The following is a 24,297-nucleotide window of genomic DNA, read 5'->3' on the forward strand; positions in this document are numbered from 1 at the left end:
AAAACCATCTTCCTCTCAGCCACTAATGGACTTTGAATTATATCCCAAGCACTGCTGAGATAGGCAGTTATTTTTCTGTTCAAATAATGAAGCCTACTAACATGCTGAACTCTTGAATGAAGAAGTATGCTCCTTGTCCAATATTAAGTGTAGTACAGTTAGTCCTCCACATTGGTGGGGGTTGGGGGCACAGGACCCCTGCAAAAGTATTATTTCTAGATCCACAAATAAGCATGCTACAGACTCGTGTCAAAAGCACCAGCCAGTCACTCCTCAGACAGATTGTAATCCCCTTTTCAGACCATCAGTCTCCTTGCCCCACTCCTGTTCTTTCCAGTCCACCTCCTCTCAATCCCCCTTCCAAAAGAGCCAGCCAGGTTTAAAAACCCTTTCCAGCCCATTGATCTCTTGACACTATTCCCCTTCTTCCTAGTCCACCACCTCAATCCCCTGTCCTTTCAGAAAAGCCAGCCAGGAGATGGACAGGCTGGGAAGGAGTTTAAAACCTAGCTGGCTCTTTTGGAAGAAGAGGAGATTAAGAGGAGGTGGATTGGGAAGAACAGGAATGGGGCAAGGAGATCAGTGGACAGAAAAGTGGTTTAAAACCTGGTTGGCTCTTTTGGAAGGATAAAAACTTGAGACGAGGAGAAGCCGTAAAGCTAGTTAAGCAGCCGCTTACAAATTTGGGAATAGACAAACTCACAAATGTAAAACCTACGACTGTGGAGTGCCAAATGTACACCTATAGTACAAATGAGTTTGGCAAAAACTTAAATGGTTATGGTTCTTGTGCACTGAACCACAGTAGGCTATTTGCCTTAGTGATTCCTGTGGCTTTTGAACTCTACAACTCGGATATAGCAAATTCCATCCCTTTGATAGTAGGTCAGTGCCTACAATTTCATCATGACTTTTGTCAAACACTGCATAGCCTTTGATCTCTGCGTTGGCACCACTGTTCCCAGTGGTATTTCATCTTTCGCAGAGTTTGTGATTCATGATTAGCTTGACTGATCTTTCTTTTCCCACTCCATTTTTAGGATTTTATTTCACTGTTTAGCCTTAGAATAGTTGGGTAATGCTGAACAAAGTTTCCAGCACTCTATAATTGTGTTATTTGTTTATTTTATCCTTATTCATTATCTCCAAGTGAAGCTATCTGTAATCAGCATGTTTTATATTCTTTGCCGGGGTGGGAATCGGATAGCCTTCCAGATGTTGTTAAACTGCAACATCTAGCATTTCTCACCTTGGCTGTGCTGGCTAGGACTTCTGTACTGTGAAATCCTGGAACTTGTAATTTGTTTTTGCACCAGCAAAGGCTAAATATCTTTAAAACCTATGAATCCCAGAATTCTATAGCATTGAACCATAGTAGTTAAAACAGAATCAAACCACATTATTTCTGCAGTGCAAATGCAGCCTCAGTCAGATCCAAAAGAATTACGCAGCAGAATTGTTCCTTTAGAAGAGTCTGCACAGCGTACCTCTGCCTGAAAACATTTATCTGTTTTCCTCCAAGGATTTAATTTACCATCATATATATATATGTTTGTGAATCTGGTTTTTTTTTATTCTGGAACTGAGTGTAGTTTCAGGCATCTCCAGCGGATTTTATTTAGTGCTTCGTAAAGACAAACATTGCTGCTATAGCCCTCAGACAAATTCTGTCAACTATACCAGTGATGGCAAACCTATGGCACGCATGCCAGAGGTGGCACTCAGAGCCCTCTCTGTGGGCACATGTGCCATCGCCCCAGCACAGAGTTTACCAGAGTTTGTTACTAGAAAGCCAGAGGGACATGTCACTTTGCAGTAAATAAGTGGGGTCTGGGTTGCAGTTTGGGCACTTGGCCTCTAAAAGATTCACCATCACTGAACTATACTTTGGTCAGCAAACAAATCCAGTCCCAGTCACTGGGCATAGGGGCATCTCATGAGCTGAGAAGCACCCTCTCAAGGCAAAGCCAATGGAAGATGGGGTCCTAAGGGTTATATAGTGCAGAGGCAAACCAAAACATTATTAAAACTGCACAAGTGTGACCCAGTCTCTCCCCTAATAGCACTGTGAACTGTACAAGCAGTTTAACAACAAAGAGACATTTATTCTCACATTCTGTTCCCAGCCTTCATGTCTTTCTCACCCTCAAACTTTACAAAGATAATGCAAAGAAGTATCCAACAAGGTCACTAATATAAATGAATCTTTTCATGCCACTAGGCAGCTGTTAACATCTCTTCATGATTCTAACAAGAACTCTACAACTCTAAAATAGTTTCTAAACTTGATTATATGATCCTATGTAACTTATCTTGCACCAATTTTGTTTTAAAAAATGAGCGTTGAATGAGGTGTGGAGTATGTTGTGATTCCTAAAGAGAATTCCAGTATACAAAGGAAATAGTAGAGTAAATAACAGGGTTTGTGTTTTAGTTAAGGCTAGCAGTAGATTTGAGTGAACACTTGTATTTCCTGAACCTGCTGAGAATCCCAGTGCTCCCCTCCTTCATGGGCCAAACCTACTGACAACTGGAGCATGTCACTTCTGCTTGGCATCATGGTTCACTACGAAATGGCATGGGACATTTTTTTTTGGGGGGGGGGGGGGACGATATGTTAACTTGGCTGGAGCAAAAAACAAAACACCCTAATGGCAAAAAGAATTGGTTTGACAATTTTTGTCCCACTTTTTGTTTTACATATCAAATGACTGAAACATAGGACCTTTTTACACTTCTGCTAGTGATGCTGCAGAATACCTGTACTGTAGATCTAGTTCTGTGTGGAAGGGTGGAGTGACTCTGAGGGACTAAAAATCTCCCATTCGGGCCCATAAGGATTAAATCTGAGTTCAAGAAACTATCAACTTCATTTTCGTTTCTAACTTTAAGCAAAAACATTTTAATCATTTGCATATGGTACCTACTTTCATAATCCTTTAGGATTTTTTTCTTTGTTTTATATGTGTATGATTTATAAACAGTTAAAAAGAAGAAAATGTTCTTTATCTGCCAGAAATATGGAGATATCTCTTTAGAGAATACATCAGTTCATTATTCAGTTAAAATTAAGTACATTAAAATGTTAAATGTCATTGTAAAATTAGACTTTATTTTGTTAAAGTATGTATTGATCTTCAGTCAAGATACTCAGAATATAAGGCTTACATGTAGATGCCCATCCAATACTGTGTTTAAGTCTTTTCCATGGAGAACGATAGACTAAAGTTCTTGATATTGGCAGATTATACCATTATTGGGTACCCCCCCCCAATACACACACACAGGATATATTTTAAAGTACATGACTCATACAGTCAGTCCTTATATGCTTATCTAGGAGCTTGGTGACCTCTAATGGACAGCTAAAAATCTGCAATATGTACTTTCTGATAAAACAAGAACAAAGTGTGCTTCTTATAGCTTGTTTTGACTTCCTTTTCCAGAAAAGCTTACTGGAAATAAATAAAGAGTATGAATATTATGTATGTTTAATCATTTTTGTGTTAAAATCATTTGCAGGAGATCACGCATCTGAAATGCCTACTGCATATCTTGGGCTCCTGATTTCAAGCTTCCAAATCCATCAACATATGTTTTGCCATTGCTTCTGCAAACACTTGATGGAAACAGATGGTGCTTCATGCTTTCAATATTAAGCCTCAAGATTTGGATATTGTGGAAAGTAAACTGCTATCTCAATACAAACACCATTTGGAGATTTCTTCACTGCTTCTGTCATTTCCTTGTGCTCATACTATTTATTGAAACTGGATGCTTTTATTAAGAAACACAACTGGGTTTTGGAGAAACAGTATTTATACATTTAAAAGACTGATACCAACTTGTCCATTATGACTCTTCATTACAGGCACAAATATAACAAGTTACTCCCTATAATAGTCATGATTCCATTTTCACAATCACATAGTAAAAGGTAGAATAACTTTTAACACTTCACAGTATTCTGGGATGTTTAAAACATAAACAACAATATAAAATTAACTCTTAATCTGTAAGATACATTAAATTTGATGTATTCAGTCATTGAAATTGTGAGCTTTGTTTTGAGTATTTGTTATTATTGTATTACATGAATTGTCTGCATGAATATGCGGATTGATAGAATTACACGAATTTCTTTGGATAGCTTATGAAACATTGGGATTGCTATCCTTGAATGAATTATTTGAGAAGTTAGGGATAATTTAAAATGACATTTTAGGCATTTTGTGTGAAATGAATTAGTGTACTATTTAAAAGAAGTTGTTTGCTACCTTAATTACTGTAGATACTTCGAAGAAAAACATGTCTAAAGCCCCTCAAATCCATATTTTCTTTGGTGCACCCATCCTCCCAACATTATTAAAGAAATCCAAAGAAGATACATATTTAATAGCTACCAATGAACCCTGGAAAAAGCTCTATTTTTCATTTGCCAAAGATACTTTTACCCTTTGTATGAGAAAATCCAAATGTCCTGATCATACATGCCATCAAATGCCAAACAGTGAAGCATTGTCTGTCTGTTCCAAAGATCAACTCACAACAAGCTTTAGGAAAAAATGTGCAACTGATGCTGAAAGTGTAAAATCCGTCAGCAATGAAAACAAAATAAGTGAGTCAACTGGCAACATTTGTCATGTCTCTGGAAACATAAGCACAGAGAATAAAATGAATCATCTTGCATATGAGCAGCTTCTTAATCCAGTGAAAACAGATGAAGAACAAAGCAAACAGTCTGAAGACAATGAAGGAGCTGCCAGTTACATGATACGTAATCACTTTGATTTTTCTCCCTTAGTTCCCAGTACTAGTAATGTCAGCAAAAATGTAAAGTCAATGGAACAGGATGAAAACCCACCAGCCTTTCAGTGTGATCATTGCCAACCCCAGGGTCAATATCTGACAATACATAGCCCACAGATAATGAACAAATCAAAGATTGAAAAACCACTTCATGTCTGTGCAAGCCTTGGAGTATCAACAGACACTGAATATCTTAGTATTCTGACCTCAAGTCAGATTGCTTTTCTTTCTGGAAGGCATGCTGGAGAACAAAATAAAATTCAAAGCAAATCTGCAAAGGACAAGGAAATGAAATTGTACAAGCCCTGTAAGGATAATGAAATAGTATCAGATCCACTTATCCAGTTAAATGAAAATGGTAATGTATATGTTGATGTAGCTAAGATAAATTGTACACAGACTTACGAGAGCTCTCCCGAACTTTTTGATTCTAATAGTCCTGTGAAAGAGAACTCAGTTGTGAAAGAAACAAGCCTGCAGGAAACTGGTGGCATGCCCACCCAGCATTTGCATTCACCTGATAATAAATGTAATAATGATTTCTGTCATACTGAACCACCAAAGATAGGAACACTCTGTTCTAAAGGAGACTGGTCTGCCAAAAGACCCCGAGCATTTGAAGATATCTTACTTACAACTAACTTTAGAGGAGATGACCAGCGGCAATCAAAAAAAGCCAAGTCAGATTATTCTCCCATATGTCCAGTTGTACCAGTTAAGGAACAGGTCATTTTAGGATACAAGAAAGCTCAGAAGTACCCATCCTTACTTAACAAATGTCTCTGCAAAGGCCAAAAGTACACTGTCTTAGTCACAGTATTGCATCCTTGCCACATCAAGGAAATACAGATCAAGTCAGGAAATAAATTGCCCTCATGTGTTCCATTAGCCACAGTGGTAGTATTTGATCAATCGGAAGTACAACGAAAGGTAATGTTATGGAGAGAAGCAGCATTTTGGTCACTTACACTCTTTCCTGGAGACATCATTCTACTTACAGGTGAGATGGGAAACATTATTTTCAAAATATATTTGTTCAAGAGTTAAAAGTCTCACCTGAAAGAACTGTATTTTGTATACTTCATTTTGTTAATTACCAAGTTGCTTAAATAAAACTCCAGGTTATGCTCTTTGAGAAAATCTTGACTATGAGCCAGAAGTAAGAAGTAAAGTACAAACTATTATGGTCACATTAACATGATGGCTCCAAATTGGCTTCAGAGCTGCTGAAGCACCAAAACTTCAGGGTTTTCTATAACTGTCTAGTTAGCAGCTTGTAGAGATATCCAGTCTACTCTGAAATGTCTTCAATGCATTTAGGGGCAGGATAGAAACTGCTGTCTGAATCTTATTCATTACCTCTTTCACAAAGTCTGTCATTTGTGTCTGATTCAAATGGATTTACGATATAATAAAAGCATTTCATAGCCTAAGTGTAATTGCAGTAAATAGCTTTACATCCTTATTCTCAGGCTTCAGAATGCTCCTGTGTTTTTGAGATCCTATAGATGTTTTTGTGTTTCCAAGATCCTTTCTTCTTACAGAATGTTATTATACAGTGTTGTGGACTATTTAAAAATAGAACAGATTTCACAAGAGAAGCCATTTAACCCTGGACTTTATATAGCCATATCTCTGAAACACCATCTCTTGTAAATAAGAGTTTAAAAATATATTCAAGAGTTCTGTCCTGACATGGAAAAGTCATTTTTCTTGTCTCACAAGGCAGCCAAGGTTTCATAATTATATGGAACATCCAGGATATGATAGTGATATGAACTGGAGCTCAACAAGTTCAGAAATGTTTCTGTTTTCTGTTCTTAGTATCCATATGCTCAATTCACAGAACCTCCCAAAAGTGTAGGCTAGTGAACTGGAAACACCCTGTGTGTGGCTTCATTTTAGGCCTGCATCCTAATGCTAACCATAATCATAAAGTCCAAATTGGCAAACAGAAATCAGTATTGGGAACTCTGAACCAGAGTTGGGAATCATGGTGTTAAGTGGGCTTCTATTTTTCATTTCAAAGGCAACCTCCGTTTGGTGTTTGTCAAATCGGATGTAATGGTAAAGTATGGCTAAAATTAGTTGCATACTAACAGTCAAAATGCAGATGGGGAGGAAGTATGGTGAGATTATTCCTTGTTTCCAGTGCTCCAAAAAGAAATTCAATTAAGTGGCTATTTCTTCCCTCCCACACACCCCTTTTGACCATTGGCTTTTTCTTCATTGCAGATGTGATTGTATATGAGAACTGCTGGTCTGGGGAAACAATGCTGCAATCAACTTTTACTAGTCAGTTACTGAATCTTGGAAGCTGCTCAACTGTTAATCAGAATGAATGTGAGAATTTATCAATTGCATAGAAGAACTTCTTAATATTTACTATCATATTTTAAATTCAGTACTTTCCAGATTTCATCAAAATAGTTGTACGGTATCACTGTTTCTACTAATGTTCATATTATAATTCAAAACGTTAGTTAAAATATTGAGTGTGAAAAGAGCACTAAGGTTTAGAAAACTTCTTGTCTTCTTTGTCACGTAATCTATGAGTTATATCAAGGCTCTGTTGTAAGAGCCATATGAGTCTTGGGTATATACCTGTCCCCTCTCTCATGCCATCTATTCCCAAGATCTTTCTGAATTTTCTATCCAAGCCACTTTTTCAGTCTTAGTATAAATACTAGCCTCAGTGGGTGTGAATGAAGCAAGTACTGCAATTGCTTATAAATTCCTGATGAGAAAAAGAGCAGGGGATTCTTTAATGCAGAATAGAACTAATGTGATGAAGCACCAGCATTTTAATAAAGTAAGTGATCCATTTTAAAATAGGGATCACTGCCTTTGCTTGTTTGTTTCAAGCAGTTACTGTCTTCTAAAACTGCTCACATCATATAGAGAGTCGTGTGTGAGAGCCCTTCCATCAAGTTTCTAAATTATGCAGACAATATTCTTAAAGGACGAGGGAAATGGTGAGGCAAAGGGAAGCAGGGAGTAGTTTGTCAAGGCCAGTAAAAAGTAGCTAGGGATAAACAGGCATTTATAACCAGCTTAATTCAGAATGAACTACCTTTGTGGATGTTCTTGCCTGAAAATGTAACGTCTGAGGTTTATCTTTGTATTTATGAAACTACAACTAATACTATTGTGTTGTCGTTGTTGTTGTTGTTGTTGTTGTTATTATTATTATTATTTAACGAAATGCTACTAGATATTTCAATCCAGAATTACCATAGAACAACATGCAGCCTACATGGATGAAACTGAGAGGGAATTTTGATTTTCATCTGTTTTTTCCCCCCAAGTCTCCTACGTAGTGAATGTTAATATTCTCCAGGATTTGCTGGCATATGTGTCTTCAAAACATCCCTATCTGGAAGCTCTCCCTCAAAGGAAGACACAGACCTTGAACAATGTACACCATGCTCTGCTTCATCAACTTGAACCAGATATATTGGTGCATGCTGTCATGAAAATTGTTAATCTCACTGTCCTAACTGGTCAGTTGACTTTTTAATCCTATATTTCACTCCGCTCCCAAATGTATGTTCTGAGGTTGAAAGAGGTGAAGTGGTTGTGATAGTTAAAGATTTTCAAAACTTAAGATAATTCCTCCCTCAGCATCCTCTGTCTGATAAAAACACCACCTAAGCACTTTGATGATACTGGTGTCTGTGCTGGGACATCTTCCTATCTGCCAACTAATCAGGTAGACATCCTTTTCAAGGAGAAAGGATGTCTCAGTCAATTCAAAGAGTGGTACTTGAAATCTTCTGAAGATAAAGAAGATCATAAATTGATTTATGAGACCACCTGATGTTTCCTTCTTTACAAAAAGCCTTTTGATCGCACTGTGTTAATTGCTATTCTGATTCAACAAAATAGTTTACCTGCAATTGTCAGCCATATCACAGTGTGGTGGTTCACATGGTTAACAATGGAGCTTGAACCTAAAATATGGATCTTCAGCATTAATGATGACTTTCAATAAATAATGACAAATAACTGCTACATCACCCATTTGTCTATAAAACAAAATTGCGTTGCTAAGAGCTAAAGCCCCACATCTCTTATCCTCTTTTCTATTCTCTACTTTAAATTTGCAAAATAAGCCTTCACATAACCCCTTTTCCCATTTTTGAAATTAAGGGGACTATCAAAACAGTTTGTGATCTGGCACAAAACTCTGCTGATGAATGGGGAGAATATATGTATTTTGAGGGAATGATGTGCAGGAAATGCTGAGCATCCATACTTTTTCCTAACTTTGGATCTTAACAGGTTTTGAAAATCCTACCATTTAATATGGTGCAGTTTCCCTAAATTCTGGTTGTGTGCAATCATTGTTAGATAGAAATATTGGATTTTTTTCTCTATTGTGTATGAATTGTATATCAAACTTTTATTTAAGGTAAATCTCAGTGTACTCTAGTATTCCTGTTCTCCCCCAAAAAGTATTTGTAAAACATTTATGTTTGTAATTTTCTAACTTTAGAATCTACATATAGTTTCAAAGGAGAAAGAAAAAGAAAAATTATTTTAACAGTGGAACAAGTCAAGGATCAAAACAAAACTTTGGTTTTATGGGGAGCTTCAACCGCCTTCTATCCTCAACTTCAAAGGAAAAGAGGTAAAAAAATAACAACAAATGACTATTTAATCTTTGTAAAACTTGATAAATTACATGCTTATGCAATCTATGGTTAATTTGACAGCAGAAAGGGGGAAATCATTTGGCATGCCTGTCATTTGACCCTTTTCTATCTTCCAATGTTAATGCAAATATGTGAAGTCGAAGGCTTTCATGGCTAGCATCCATAATTTTTTGTGGGGGGGGGGGGGTTGGGCTATGAGGCTGTGGCATATTCCTGATGTTTTGCCAGCAGCTATGGCTGGCATCTTCAGAAAATGCTGGAATGGAGGAGAGTAGGGTATATATATATATTGCTGGTTGAGAGGAAGTGATTTGCATGTTATTCTGTGCATTGTTCTGTTCTTGAATGGCAAGGCCTACAGGTGTCCAATTAATTAATGATTCGTTGTCAGGTGGGAATCCCCCTCACCCTGGGTGGCTTTCATTTGCATTTGCTGGGTCTTGATTTTGGTGTTTTTCAGGACTAGTAGCCTAGGGAATGCACAGGGATGCCATTAAATCCATAAACATCTTGTCAATTTCAATAAGAAAGAAGAAACCCTTAAAGTAAAGAAAATTTGGCTACCAGTCCTGAAAACTACCAAAATCAAGACCCAGAAAATGCAAATGAAAACCACCCAAGGTGAGGGGCGTATGAAAAAAAGGCCTTTACATTGCAGGCTCTTATGTCTCTGTGACCACAACACAGTTCACCCTTGAGAATTTTTTTAGGTGAATCTGGACTTGACGTAGATATTTTTGATCTTATTTGTCTTCATCAATTACTTTGTTTTTCTATGTAAGTAATCACCTCATTGTCTGTGTCCAAAATCTCAACCTGCAAACATTGGGAACCATAAAAGGTTGTTATTCTGCCTAACTCTGTCTGGGTAGAGTCTGCTGGTATAACGCTAGAACACAATAGAATCATGGAAATTAGCTTTATATACACATATGCCATATGTTTTAAATATACTTTTTAATATCACTTTTGATAAGGTGTTCTATGGTATGGGAGAGAAAAGGCTGGCCCAGTACCATCAAGGGCTGGCCTGAAGAAAGAGGCTCCTCCCTCCCTAACTGTCATCTTTCGGCCTGTGAGGGAGAGAGAAGGCTGGCCCAGTACCATCAGGGGCTAGCCTGAAGAAAGAGGCTCCTCCCTCCCTAACTGTCATCTTTCGGCCTGTGAGGGAGAGAGTAGGCTGGCCCAGTTCCATCAGGGGCTAGCCTGAAGAAGAAGAGCCCTCCCTCCGGTCCATCTGCCTTGGTCCAGGCCTCAGAGGGAGAGAAGAATGCTGGACCTGATTCCCTCCCTCCCTCACCATTCCCTTCTCCTTTTGTGTCGTGTCTTTTAGATTGTAAGCCTGTGGGCAGGGAACTGTCTGTTATCCCCTCTATTGTAAACCGCTCGGATTCCCAGTGATTGGGCGGTATATAAATAAAACCTATTATTATTATTATTACTGTCTAAACTGGTTATCCTGGATTAGATCCAGATTTAATGATGCTAAAGAGTATACTCATTGAAATGTGTGGGATAGCTAAGTCATGATTAATGTAAAATGTCTGTTTTAAAGATTATTTATGCCTGGATTTAACCCATAGTCCTGTGTGATAAATTAATACCCATTGCAGCAAGAAAAATAACATTTAGGTCTGTAAAGTCATGATACGCTTGAGTAACATATCATGTCTATCAAGAACTGGCTCTTCCCTAAAATCATCATCAGCTTCTTTCCTAAAGTTATTCAACACCAAATAAACCTAGTTGCGTACATAAAGAGAACAGTTAATATCAAAACATATAATATTTATTTCTAACTGTTTGGGGTTTGTGAAGTCGAAGGCTTTCATGGCCGGCATCCATATTTTTTGTGGGTTTTTGGGGCTTCTCTGAAGAGGCCAGCCACAGATGCTGGCAAAACATCAGGAAGAAACTCTTCTAGAACATGGCCACATAGCCCCAAAACCCCACAAAAAATATGTGGGGGGGGGGAATAGCTCCCCAAAATCTTCCTCATGTTTGTCATTCCTTTCTTTGCACTAAATCTTGAAATTAATTTATATTTAATGCATTGTGGCTAATTTGAAATTTCTAACATCAGGTTTAATCATTGAAAGACTGTCTCTAAAATTTAAGATAAGACTTGTGTTCTCAACTGTCCAAACAGCCATCTCTGTTAGACAAGTCTAAATGTTTGATTGTGTCAGGACAGCCAGGATCCAGAGTTCACTTTCTGCCAGCCAGGACTGTAGGTCATGACAACTGACTCACTGTAGGGTAGCATGTGATAGCCATTCATGAAACTAAGCCTAGGAAAACAGCTGAACATGTGATGGTCACTTGTGCTGGGAATAGAAGTATTTACAAAGCATTTTACAATATGTTCTGGGAGAGAGATAGCATTTTTCCCTAGTATAAACAAAGTTACCTTTGGCACAAGCATTCACTAATACTTGTAGAACTATTTTATATTTATCAAAATTTTGAGGTATATTAATCCACAAGAAAATCAAAATGGAAATTCAAGTTTCAGAGGTTAGTACCCTTTAATGCAGAGATGGGGAAAGTGCAGCCCATGGTCTGCATGTGATCTCTGAACCCTATATCTGGAGCTCTTGAAAACACCCCATGTGCCTCTTTCTTTTCAAAAAGGAATTCAGCAAGATTTGGACCTAATTCCCCCCAAAGCATGAAGAACCCCCCCCCAATACACAGAAACATGTAAATACTCCTACCTCCCCCCCCACATCCCCTCCCCATTTTGTTCTCTAGTCCAGCTCAAAAGGGTGAAAGAAACTGAAAGGGATTGCTAAAGAAAATACAGGTATTTGATCTTGTTATAATGGGGGCTGAATGAGAAGGCTGGGAGGAATTGACTCCATGGGCCCCACGAAGTTGCCAATTCCTGCAACATTTCCTTTTAATAATAATAATAATAATAATTTTTATTTTTACCCCACCTTTCCAAATGCATGATCAAGGCAGCTTACAAGATGAAGATTAGTAAAATACAGTTAAAAACATCACAATATAAAAATTTAAAAACATCATTACAAGGGGTATGAACGGGAATCTATACAAATCGCATTCACCAGGGGCAAGAAAAAACAATGTTTCCACTAGTCTGGGGTCAAAGAAAACAAAGAGACAAGGAGCAGAGAAGAAACACTATTAACTAAAGTGAAAAGGCCAGCTGGAATAGATGCGTTTTTAATTGTTTCTTAAAAGAAACTAATGATGCAGAGGAACGGAGCTCTACAGGAAGCTTATTCCACAATGAGGGGGCAACAATAGTAAAAGCCCTCTGTGAGGTCCTCGCCAGATGGGATTTAGGGACCTCCAACAAATTTGTCCCAGATGTTCTGAGTGTGCGGGGCGGATTATATGGGAATTTAGAGAAATTATGCAAAGATTTTACGTAGTAGTTGTGGTCATTAACTATATAAGCCACACTGTTCAAATATCACTCCAGCTATGAATTCCCCAGATTGCCTTTGGTAGCTTGTCTTTCGCCAACTGGCACTTTTCATATGAAATCCAATAGGAATGAGCCCAAGTTGTACCGTATGTGTCCCATATAGGAACCGACCATGGCGATTCAGCCTATGCACTTTGGATTCTATGCAAAGTTAATTTTCACACATACACATCTGATGGAAGATGCATTTGCTGGGCAGGACTAGTAGCTGTTACCTTCCTTCCTCCACTAGCCGTAGCAATTTCCAGCCAACAAATTTGTTACAGCCAGGCTGCTCAATGTGAAGTTAAATGTGGGTGGTGGTGACAGTGTTTTTAAAAAAGACTTTTAAAACGTTTCATAAAGATTTTTTAACTGACTTCACACCAAGTGTCCTCTCCTCCCTAAGTCTTTTGTTATATTCCTTATCTCTGGAAGCACAGTGCTCTGTGGTAAGCTTTCTGAAAATATTAACAGTGTATTGGAAGGCAAAATCCATACTGGTGGTGTTTCTTCTTTTTTCTTAGATCATATCTGGGAATTTAAATACCTGTTTACAAAGCACAGTCCTGTTTCTGGTGAACTTGAATTGCACACAACACCTTGGTCAACTCTGGAGTGTCTTTTTGATGATGATAGAAGAGCTGTAGATTTCAAAGAAAAGTTTGAAAAGGATGCCAAACCATTAATGGGAGTGATTTCTCTTGCTGCACATCTAGAAGAGAAGTGTTCTGGTGAGGTTTTACTCAATATTGGTAGGGAGTTGTTGGGTATTACTTTATTTTAACTGAAATACTTTCCTTTCCAAAGAGTTTGGGGCAGATCTTGGGAGTTAAACACAAAACAAAGCACACAGATACAGACAGTATATCTCAGGGGTAGGCAACCTTTTTGAGCCTGGGGCCAGGTTGCTGTCCCTCAGACAACTGGGGAGCCGAAGCCGGGGGGTGGAGCTTCCACCCTCTGGGGGCGGAGCTGCATGCCAGGGGTGGAGCTTCCAACCCCTCCCCCCGGTGCGGAGCCACATGCTGGGGGTGGAACTTCCACCCTCTGGGGGCGGAGCCACATGCTGGGGGTGGAACTTCTACCCTCCGGGGGCGGAGCCGCATGCTGGGGTGGAGCTTCCACCCTCCGGAGGCGGAGCTTCCACCGAAGCATCATCATCATCATCACCACTACTATCATTGTTACAGCAGACCTTTCAGCAATAAATGCACCAAAAATACACAGAAATGCACTTTGGAAAGTCACACTCCTCCTTCTCTTTCTCATCCTCCTCCTCCTCCTCTTTCTCATTGAGAGGGATTTTTGCAGAAAGAACACCAAGGGCAAGTAAATAATAATAATAATAATAATAATAATAATAATATTAAAGTTACAGGCATGCAAATTACTAAAATGCAATTCAAAATTAAAGGCAGCAAGCATGCACTGGCTCAACCCAGAAAAGCACAAGGTGCTGAGAAGGAATTTTGCAGAAAGTACACCAATGAACCAACCTCTCTTGCCTCGCTGTGGCTGTGGCTCCCTTTCTCCCTGGCTCTGCACTCCTTCTGCCTCTCCTCCTTTCCCTGCTCTTAGGGAGGAGGAGGAGGAGGGTGAGGTGGAGCCTGCTGCAGGCCCGCTGCAGCCCCTGGAGCCCTATTGGAGTGCTCCAGGGGCTGCACCAGGCCTCCTAGATGGGTGCCGCCATTTTGTTTTTCAAAATGGCGACGAAGTCTCGCGTGACCTTTGCCATCCTGAGATCATGCGAGACTTCGGCCGCCATTTTGAAAAACAAAATGGCGCCCGGAGCGGCGGAAAAACGGGGCGATCGGCGGCAATCGGCGGCAGGACTGCGCAGGGGCTGGTGGGAAGGCCTCGGCGGGCCGGATCTGGCCCGCGGACCATAGGTTGCCTACCCCTGGTATATCTAATTAAATTCAAATACCCACCCCTTCTTTATCTTGGAAGTGATACTGCTAGGAAACATATTTATTAAAAGCACTTTGAAAGGAATTCCACAACTGTGGCAGATCTGGGGGAGATACGTCTCCAAGTGCTCTGTAAATTATCTTTCTTTTTATTTTGAAACAAGCCCAATAGGTTTTCTTTCACTGTATTTTATTTCTGAGTAGATATTATAATATTGTCCTGATGATCTTAACTTTCACAATGATAGAAGGAGAAATGATTCCTTTAGCAACTATCTTTGCTACTATTTTCTTGTGGCAGAAAAAGTGTGAAAAATATTTTGAGGAACTTCTTTCTATTTTCACAGGAATAATTCAAGTGAAAGCCCATATCTCAGAGCTGAAATTTACTGTTGCTTCCTCTCCACGTGGTGAAGTTGTTTTTGATTCAAATGCTTCATTACAGCATATACTCAACTCTCTTGCTCTGATTACTTATGCGGGATGTGCAAAATGTGGATTTGAACTCCAGACAGATGATAACAAGATCTACAAACAGTGTGTTAGCTGTTTACCCTCAAATAAAGTGAAAACATTCTACAGGTAAAAAAAGTTTGTATATACATGAGTGAAAAAGAATAAAATCAGTAAAGATGTCAGTAACCCATCTCACCAAAGAGTCTTCACCAACATGGTTCCTTCAAGATGTGTTGGACTACATTTCTTATCTTCCATCACCCCAGATAGCATAACTCTGTTGGCTGTGGATGATGTGAAATGTAGTCTGACACATTAGGAGGCCTCATTAGGACTTTTAAAAGTAGGGGCCGTTCACATTACAATTTACCCCGGTTCTGAAATCGATTCTTGCACGTGAAGTTCCTATTCACCCCGAAGCCCCCACAAGCGAATCAGAGGCTTGCACACCAATTCTGTGGCAAATGCCCCTTAGAGCGGGTTAAAAGAAATCGGCGCAAATAGCGTTTCTTTTGAGAAACCCCGGGTTCTGTGGAATATGAACTTGCCCCCGATCATGACCGGGGCAAATTGAGGGAGGGATTTAGGTCAGAGGGTGGGCAAAGGGCAGGGCATTCCCTCCCATCATCAGAAGGGAGGGGGAGGAGGAGAAGGAGGAAAGAGCCGAAAAAAAGGGGAATCTGGATGCAAAGGGGTGACTTTTGGGCTGCAGAGAGCTGTCAGAGAGAGGTGGGGGGTGGGGGTGGAGAAAGTGATGAAGGAGGAGGAGGAAGAGGAGGAGGAGGATGAAGGAGCTGGGGGAAAGAGTCAGTGGGCATCCCCGAGGAAGGAGAGGGTCTGAAGGAAGGAGGAAGAGGAGGAGGAGGATTTCCAGGGGGAATTGGGTTGCGGGGCTACACTGGGGCGTGTAGGGAAATCCAGCTGCAGCAGAAGCAGCCTCTTCTATTTCTGATCATTTCCCTTTGATGTGTATTTCTTTAAAATTATTTTTGGCAAAAAATGTGCATGTTCTTGGCAATATATAGATATAGATATAGATATATAGATAGATGGTGAGCAGGAGCAAGGGTCATTTCAGGGCAGGTGGGGGGGCAGAGCAAGACAAGCCTCTCCTATCCATCAGGGACCTTTTCCCTTTGATGTGTATTCTTTTAAATGTATTTTTCTCTGTCTATTCTATGCGCATAGTCTTTCCTTTGGAATGACAGCTGGATTGCGAATGAATGTTACAAACCGAATGTAATGTTGCAACTTGGCAAATTGATACAGCTTTTGCTAGGGCAGGCTATTACTGTATTTCCTTTGGAATGACTGCTGGATGAATGTTACCAATTGAATGTAATGCTTCTCTTTCCAATTATGTAAATTGACAAATTCATACAGCTTTTGCTAGGAATTCAGGGGTAGCCTAGAGAGAGCAAAAAAATGCATCCTTTTCTGGCATTCCGAGGTGAGGAATTAATATTATTGATATTATTATTATTATTATTACCTGTGTATGAGGCATTCTGGGGTGGCAAGGAATGGGGGATACTGGATGCATTAACTTGCATTTTGGGGTTGAAAATGGGGCCAGGGGGAGATCATAACCTGCACCCCCCGACACACACAAAGAGGTTTATTTGACAAAAGGTGCGCACTTTGGGGCATTTTGTGCCTGGCTCTTTAAAAAAAAGGAGGGGGGGAGGACACTTCTGATGCCCCTGCAAACGTCACCTATGACGATTACTTGATTGACAGTAGGCACCCTCAAGTTAAACCTGATAAGGCATTCGGGTTAAAATGCCCCTCAATCGTAGTGGGCACTTGCTAACGGAGAGATTCAGGGGAGGGGCATCCGGATCTACCCAGTTCCACCCACGTTAACTGGGCCAGTGGGAAGGGGGCCTTAGTTGGTTGTCTTGCTTGCCCAGAAGTAGCTCTTTCTATCAGAGTGTAAATATTTAAAACAATGACATTATAGTCATGTGCAGGTTCACTTAGAAGTAATTTCCACAGTGTTCAGTCAACTTTATTCCCTGGAAAGTGTATCCAGCATAAAATATACCTATTTATATATAATTTTGTATTATAATACTGAAAGAATAGCAGATTTCTACTTAAAATCCATTTGTCTTGTCACTTCACATTTTACGGTGTTTCAGGAATGTCTGTAATTTATTATTATTATTAATAATAATATTCATTATCTCTAATTGATTATTGTATAGTGGGCATCATCTAAATAGAATTTAGTAACTGCTAGATTTAAAAATAACAGTTTCATAGTGTGGTTGGAAGATCTTTGGGTGCACATTGTTAAAGAATTCAAAGTACCAGCGCCATACTGACTGAAAAGATTTTGTTTGCTGTTCCAGTTGTATGTTGGGATGCTGTTGTTGTTTCATTGAAATTTGTTTTTTAATTGTTTTATGATTGCTTTGACCTTGGAAGCTGTATGTACACCTTCTGGAATCCTTGGGTGATCATTACAATCTAGAAATGTTTAAAACAAATATGCATACAGAGAGAGAGAGATTTCTTCACGGTTCTTACCTCATACATGTGTTTCTCCCCCTGCACAAAACATCACATACAACATTCTAGAACTGAACAGTATCTTGAAAACCAGACACTGTACTGTGGACAACAGCCCATGGAACAACTTTTCATTGAATTATTTCAGCAAATTCTGCTTTGGGGAGAAGCCTGTTAGCAAACACTAGATGGCAGCAGGGGATGGGTTTTGCAGATTTAAATCAATTCAGATGCTTTCATTGTGTCTGTGTGTAGGTGCCTTCAAGCCTTGTGACAACCCCTGATTAATTTCATAGGGCTTTTCTTAGGCCAGGAATACTCAAAGGTGGTTTACCACTGTCCTCATATGAAATATAGCCTAGAGCATTGGCGCTTTCCCTTCCAAGTTCTAACCTGACCATGCTTAGCTTCCAAGATCAGATGGGATCTCATGATTTCATATGATTTGATTATATAATAGGAAATTTGCCTGGTGCTGCCCAGGTTGAGATTGATGTTCATTATTTCATTTGTGATTTGAAGAAAACAAAAGATTTATTGGTAGGCCATGTTTGACTGAATCAGTCCCAAGGCCTTCAGTTTGATCCCATTAGATGGCACACTATTTGGTGACTGTGATCAAACATATACATTTCCAAAGCATAACAGACACATGTTGCAATGGCCAGGACTGATCTCATCAGGAATAAACACATTTGCCACATCAGCCTAAGTTTTGTAAAAGTAGTCTCGGCTATAGCTACCACAAAGTGTCTGTTTGGGAAAACAACTAGTGGGTTGTGTTCCAAATTTTATGGTCATCTTCTTGGTCCCATTCCAACTTTGGTGTTTCTGTAGTAAAACATGTGAATTGTTATAGGCTGCCACTTCACATTATAGTAGACAGTAGTTATTTGTGTATGATCTTACCAGTCTGAACCTTCCCGTGTTTAAAAAGAAACTAATCTACAAGGCTGTAACATATTTCTATATATGCCTAAGGCTGTGCCAGTTTTCCATTTGTCTGCAGCCCTATACACTGTGTTAGGCTACCTGGGATTCACTTTTCACGGCATATGAGGGGCTCCTGAGTAAAGGGAGCCCTCGGCAGCTCTGAAGAGCTCATCAAAGACCACAGATGCAGCCCTTTGAATCCCATACCAAAATGTGCCTTAAGCAAGACTTTAAAAAAACCAAACTGTCCTCTAGGATAATTAGAACAAGGAAGAGCAACTGCCAGAGATTGAGGCACTGATCCTGAAGAGCTGTACTCCTGATTTCCCCATCCACCCTATTTGGGGAACAGTTTTTTCCCCAGTCAAACAGATATAACACCTTTACAAAGCTTCTGGGGTACCTTTGGCCACTTTGCTTCATTTGGGGTCTTTTTGCACTCCCCCACTTGTTCCATGCTTGCATGGAGCTGTTTCCAAAGGGTGGAGAAAGGCCCATCCAGGCCTAAAGTCCAAGAAGGACTCCAAACACAATGAAGCAGAGGTTGGAAAAGTTACTTTGTCAAGCTGTGGTAAGCACCAATGTCTTGATATTCATGTGCCTCTTAACACCTGTTTTTAAAGAATTAACTTTCCTTACCACCTAACAAATCAATAAGCCTTTTTGCATAGAATTGTGGAAAGGCAATTGCTAGATATAATCTGCATTTCAAAGAGTACATTTGTCTCATTTAGGAAACTGCATGCAAAAATTGTATTAAAACTACATTTCCTTTTCCTGGTCTGTTTAATTGTTTCGTGTCTTTCTGTAGTTTATTGAAAACAGACTGTAGCAAGCACTTAAAGTAACAGACAGATTGGTTGTGTACCATATGCCCCCTCCCCAGATGTCTCCTTCCAGGAGCCCTAGCCAGTAGTCAAGGAATGCTTGGGAGTTGCAATCCAATGACATCTGGAGATCCACATGATTCCTACCCATTTTACAAAGAGGAACTCTATATGTGTGTGTTTACAGCAAGGGTAGGAAATGGGGGGGGGGGGTGTTGGCCAAGAGCTGAATTTGTTCCTCATAAGCACATTCAATTGCATGTCCCCTGTGGGCAAAGCCATGCTTCAATATTTAATACAAATGCCACATATACAGTCTTCCCTTCTCTCTTCTTTACAAATTGTAGAAATGGTCCCCGATCATTCACAAAATTATCTAATGATTTCTCCATAATCAAAATAGATAATTTATCAATTTCAACCATTTAAAGAGTTTTCAATATCAGGTCATCTTGATGGGATTTCTATACTCTTCCATTTGCTTACACTGAGCAACCTAGCTACCAAAATCATTTAATGCACCACCTTATATTTTAGTTCCCTAATCTCTTCATTTGGCATTCCTAATTTTAAAAAAACACAATTCTGGCTTCAAATCTATTTTACTTTTAAATATGTTTTGCATTAGTGTCTGTATTTGTTTCCAGAGTTTTCTGGCATTGTGTCTACCACATGTAGCAAAAGGATCTATCAGTTTCTCACACTTCCAACAGAGATGCTTAGTTCCCTTAGATATTTTAACTATTATTACTGGGATCAGATAGCATCTGTACATCATTGGGGAGGGAATTAAGATCATAACTTAGTATGCCCTTAAAACCTTTCATCCACATTTTTCCCCATTGCTCCAAATCAATACAATAACCAAAATTCAGCATTGGGGGCTCTACGCAGTCTGGATTTTCCACATGCCTTCTCTAACATGATTGCCTAGACACTTTTCTATTGTCTCTCATACACACATATACACGTAAATACACACACACATGTTGTCAGTAGAGGCTTTTAAAATTGCAACAGAGGAGAGAAATTGGGGAGAGGGTCTCAGAAACTACTAGCTCATCCCTTCCTAGCAGTATCCCCACCAAAATGTCCCCAACACTGCAGCTAGTCTTTTAAAAGCCTCCATCAGTATGTCAGAGGAAGGAAGGAACGAACCGATAAGGTTGCAATTAGAGGCAAGTGTTGTGTTTAAATTATTTAGCATATTCTCAAATTAAGCATATCACCTATTTATCTTTGAAACTCCCATTTATTTGTAGCTGATTAAAAGTATTAGTGGGGGACTGAAATGGCTGCTAGCTGCTGAGTGAATTCCGCTCACATTAATTGCTTACATACAGAGAGTGGGCTGGTTAGGCGCCACAATTAGTCAAGTGTTTTGACTTCAAAGCTGAGAGATGCCCTTGACTGGAGGAGTGCTAAAGGTTAGATATGCTTGAGCATATATTGATTTTTCCCCCTTTAATTTGCTTTGAATCATAGGATAGGCATGTTGTTCCAGCTGTTAACACATACATTTCTATAAATTCTTAGTTTTATTGCTTTATTTACTTTTCAGAGCTTAAATTTAGCAGAATCTGATTTTTTGTGCTACAGCTTAGTGCTGGGCCATATGTTAGCTATTCATGCTGCCTACAATTAGATAATACAGAATACTAGTTTCTGTGCTCTGCCTTCACAATACTATAGGATTTGAAAAGCAAATGGAATGTTGGGTGGAGTAGATTCTTCAGAGTGTATATATACACACAAATGCCATCTGTATATTTGAGTAAATGTCTGTATAAATAAAGGAGTTCATCTGTGAGAAAGTTCATTGGGAATGCCCTAATTTGACATGCATAGTGTTCAGGATTGTCATTTCAGGTGTAGGGTGGAGGATCGGATTAACCAGAGTCTCAGAGTCTTATTCTTGAATATATCTAAGAATTAAATAGCAAAGAAGCAGCATATTTTGTGGTTCTTCTGTCCCATAGCCAGATATATTATATTCTTGAAGAATAATATATAGGGCTCCCACCCCCAATATGGGGCCCATATTTGAAAGGAGCTAGGTTGGAGGTGGGCAACCTTCCAGTTGGAGAAGCCATGCCTTAGGAGGCCATGCCCTGGCAATCTCCAAAAAAAAAACTTTTGTATTTTTTAAAAGCCCCTTGTTGGTGCCTTCCACAGGGTTGTGGGGCAAATTTGTCATATTTCTGCTCTCACAGAGCTATTTTAGTTCTGGGAGAGCTTTCTTTCCAAAACCAGAAGTGACATCCATTTACTTTTGGTTTTGAAACCACCCCAGACCTAAAATAGCTCGAAGAAGCCACAAACATGGTGCCATCCATGATTTTCAAACAGACTCTTGTTTGTGAAGAAAATTGACAGTTCTTTAAGTTAAGCATATGGTTTCCTTTTGTTCATATCTGGAATATCAATAAACATTCCACTCAGTATGACAATATTTGCCTTCTTAAAATAATTTTATAAGATATGCTGTCGTTCTCTGGGTTGCCAAGAGGAAGGATTGAAGCAAAAGCTGTGGGATATAATACACTTTGTTCAGAAGTACATTTTGGTAGGAGATCCTAACATTTAATCAAGGCAGTATGTTAAAAGAGAAGGAAACTTACGAGAAGAATAGCAGTGTGTGACTGAAGGTGATAATATGCTTAATTATCATATGTGAAAATTAGCGTCAGATAATAAAATACACTATTAAAAACTGCATTATGATTCTCTTCTTGTTTACTTATTTAGACCAGCACTGATGACCATAGAAGAGGGAGGATATGAAATCCGTGTTCAAGTGATATCAGAACTGATTGGGAAAATGTTCCTCAATATTCCAGCTGAGTGGCTAAGCAAAACCATAGGTAATGGCACTAAGACTTCCTTGTGTAACTGAATCAAAAAAGCAAACCAACTTAGTGATGAATTAAATGCTTGGCACCATTGAACTTCTGGTTATATGAAGTAGATTTCCATTCATGCCTCCCTCTTTTGTCAACAAAATGGTAGAGGTTTACCCAAGAGCTTTTCCTAGGAAGCCGTACATTCTGTTCTAGAAATGCCATGAAATATCTTATCCAGTAGCCAGTGTTTGACCCCTCTCCATCATGGCCTTCCCTCAATGGAGATCCAGAAGCCAATGACTGTAGCAGACTTTTCTTCCAATGTTTTGGTCAATTGTTTTTTAAGTTTTAGAGAGCTGTGAATATCTTCATGAATGCATTGCAGAACATAATCAATCCACATCTTTTTAAAATAAAAGTGTATTGAGAGAATCCTATTCTTTTTTTCCCTTGCATTTCTTTAAAAGACTATGTCTAGGGATAAAGCATTATTCATAGCTGTTCTGGTCCTTGTCTCTTGCAGAGCCTTCTTTAGATACCACTTACGGCATGATTGTAGCAGATCTGTGCCATGCGCTGCTCACAGACACAAAAGCATCCTATCTTCTGACAATCAGAAGCCATTTTGTACTGGATGAAAACAGCTATCCGTTGGAGAATGATTTTCATCTATTGAGTTTTCATCTTGACCTCTGAATCAGGGGCTTTCTTGGAAAAATGATGAGCCTTTTCTACCATCCAGTCTCTAATGCTCTAAGTGACTTTTAAAAATAATGATTTTATATTTTAACTAGATGTACAAAACATTCCAGAGTTTGTTTTATTTTTATACACATTATTATTTTATTTTATAGATATGTATTATTTATGAATAGAAATTATTTTTCTATTCAAAATCTCCCCATTGACTACCAATAAACTAAGTTTTATGATTTACTATTGCACATGTCTGTTTGTAGACATCAGGAACTTCCTGAAATGTGTTGTGTTAAATAATTCTGAAAAGTCACCACCACCAATTTTATCCCTCATCCTAACACGTTAATCCCCCAGAGTCACATTTTGTAAAAGAATCCACACAGTTAAACCTACAAGACATTGTCAGCTGAAAAATGTTAAACATGTCCTTGACTTTCATCTACCTGCCACATACAGGGTTCTTTTAATGAACAAAATTGCCCCACCAAATCTGTTGTGTTTCACCACTTTCGGTCCCACAGAAGGTGTTATTGTTGTTCCTTCGAGTCATTTCTGATTTACAGTGACCCTAAGGCGAGTTGGGTTTTCTTGGCAGGATTTGTTCAGAAGGAGGTTGCCTTTGTCTTCTTCTGAGGCTAAGAGAATGTGACTTGCCCAAGATCAGCCAAGAGGTTTCCATGGCCCAGGGGGATTAAATCTATGTTCTCCATAGCCCTAGTCCAGCACTTAAACCACTACACCACACTGGCTCTGTATTAGGACAAAAAATGTCCTATGCCATTTTGTGGTGGAAACATGTTGCAATGAAGATACCTTGAGTTATCAAAGGAGAAGCAAACCCAACCCCTTCCCAAGTCAAAGGTTAGCAGGCAGCGCATGCACACTCACATGTTTTTGTCCAAGAAGGAAGAAATAGAAATAATAATGTGACCAGATCAATCTAGAGTAGCTAGACATGATATTCAGAAATGGCTTTGCCAAAAGAGTCCATAGAAAGAGAGAAAGAATGCTTCTCACAGTGAACTGCTCCTCACAGAAAACGTTCTTTACCACTTAATCCATGAAATAGGCATCTGGAGTATTCAGGGCATGGAAAGTAGGAAACCTACCAACATCAAAGCATGGAACTTCCTTAACATCACTGAGCTTAAGACATATGTTGGCCTACTGTTTCTAGTGTGGGTGTATCATGACCGAAATGAG

The 24,297-nt window shown here is 39.3% G+C and overlaps 1 protein-coding gene across 1 annotated transcript; it reads left to right on the forward strand.

Moving 5' to 3' along the window:
• The first annotated feature begins 4,057 nt into the window (after positions 1–4,057).
• On the forward strand, positions 4,058–23,298 carry LOC149318870 (shieldin complex subunit 2-like). The gene is made up of 8 exons (XM_089510612.1): positions 4,058–5,809; positions 7,045–7,152; positions 8,118–8,312; positions 9,308–9,442; positions 13,434–13,640; positions 15,167–15,401; positions 22,301–22,416; positions 22,919–23,298. The coding sequence occupies exons 1-8, from the start codon at positions 4,309–4,311 to the stop codon at positions 23,089–23,091; spliced, it is 2,670 nt and encodes an 889-aa protein (XP_089366738.1). The 5' UTR covers positions 4,058–4,308; the 3' UTR covers positions 23,092–23,298.
• The last annotated feature ends 999 nt before the right edge of the window (positions 23,299–24,297 follow it).

The sequence above is a fragment of the Sceloporus occidentalis genome, unplaced genomic scaffold (genome assembly GCF_023333645.1).
Source record: "Sceloporus occidentalis isolate IW3139 unplaced genomic scaffold, rSceOcc1.0.p SCAF_2, whole genome shotgun sequence".
Classification (NCBI taxonomy): Eukaryota; Metazoa; Chordata; class Lepidosauria; order Squamata; family Phrynosomatidae; genus Sceloporus; species Sceloporus occidentalis.

Bases quoted from the DNA above. Each gene is read 5' to 3' on its own strand.
- LOC149318870 (XM_089510612.1), top strand. From the start codon at position 4,309: ATGTCTAAAGCCCCTCAAATCCATATTTTCTTTGGTGCACCCATCCTC. The intron at 8,313-9,307 runs GTCAGTTGACTT...TTCTAACTTTAG, and splicing joins TAATCTCACTGTCCTAACTG to AATCTACATATAGTTTCAAA. The intron at 22,417-22,918 runs GTAATGGCACTA...TGTCTCTTGCAG, and splicing joins GTGGCTAAGCAAAACCATAG to AGCCTTCTTTAGATACCACT.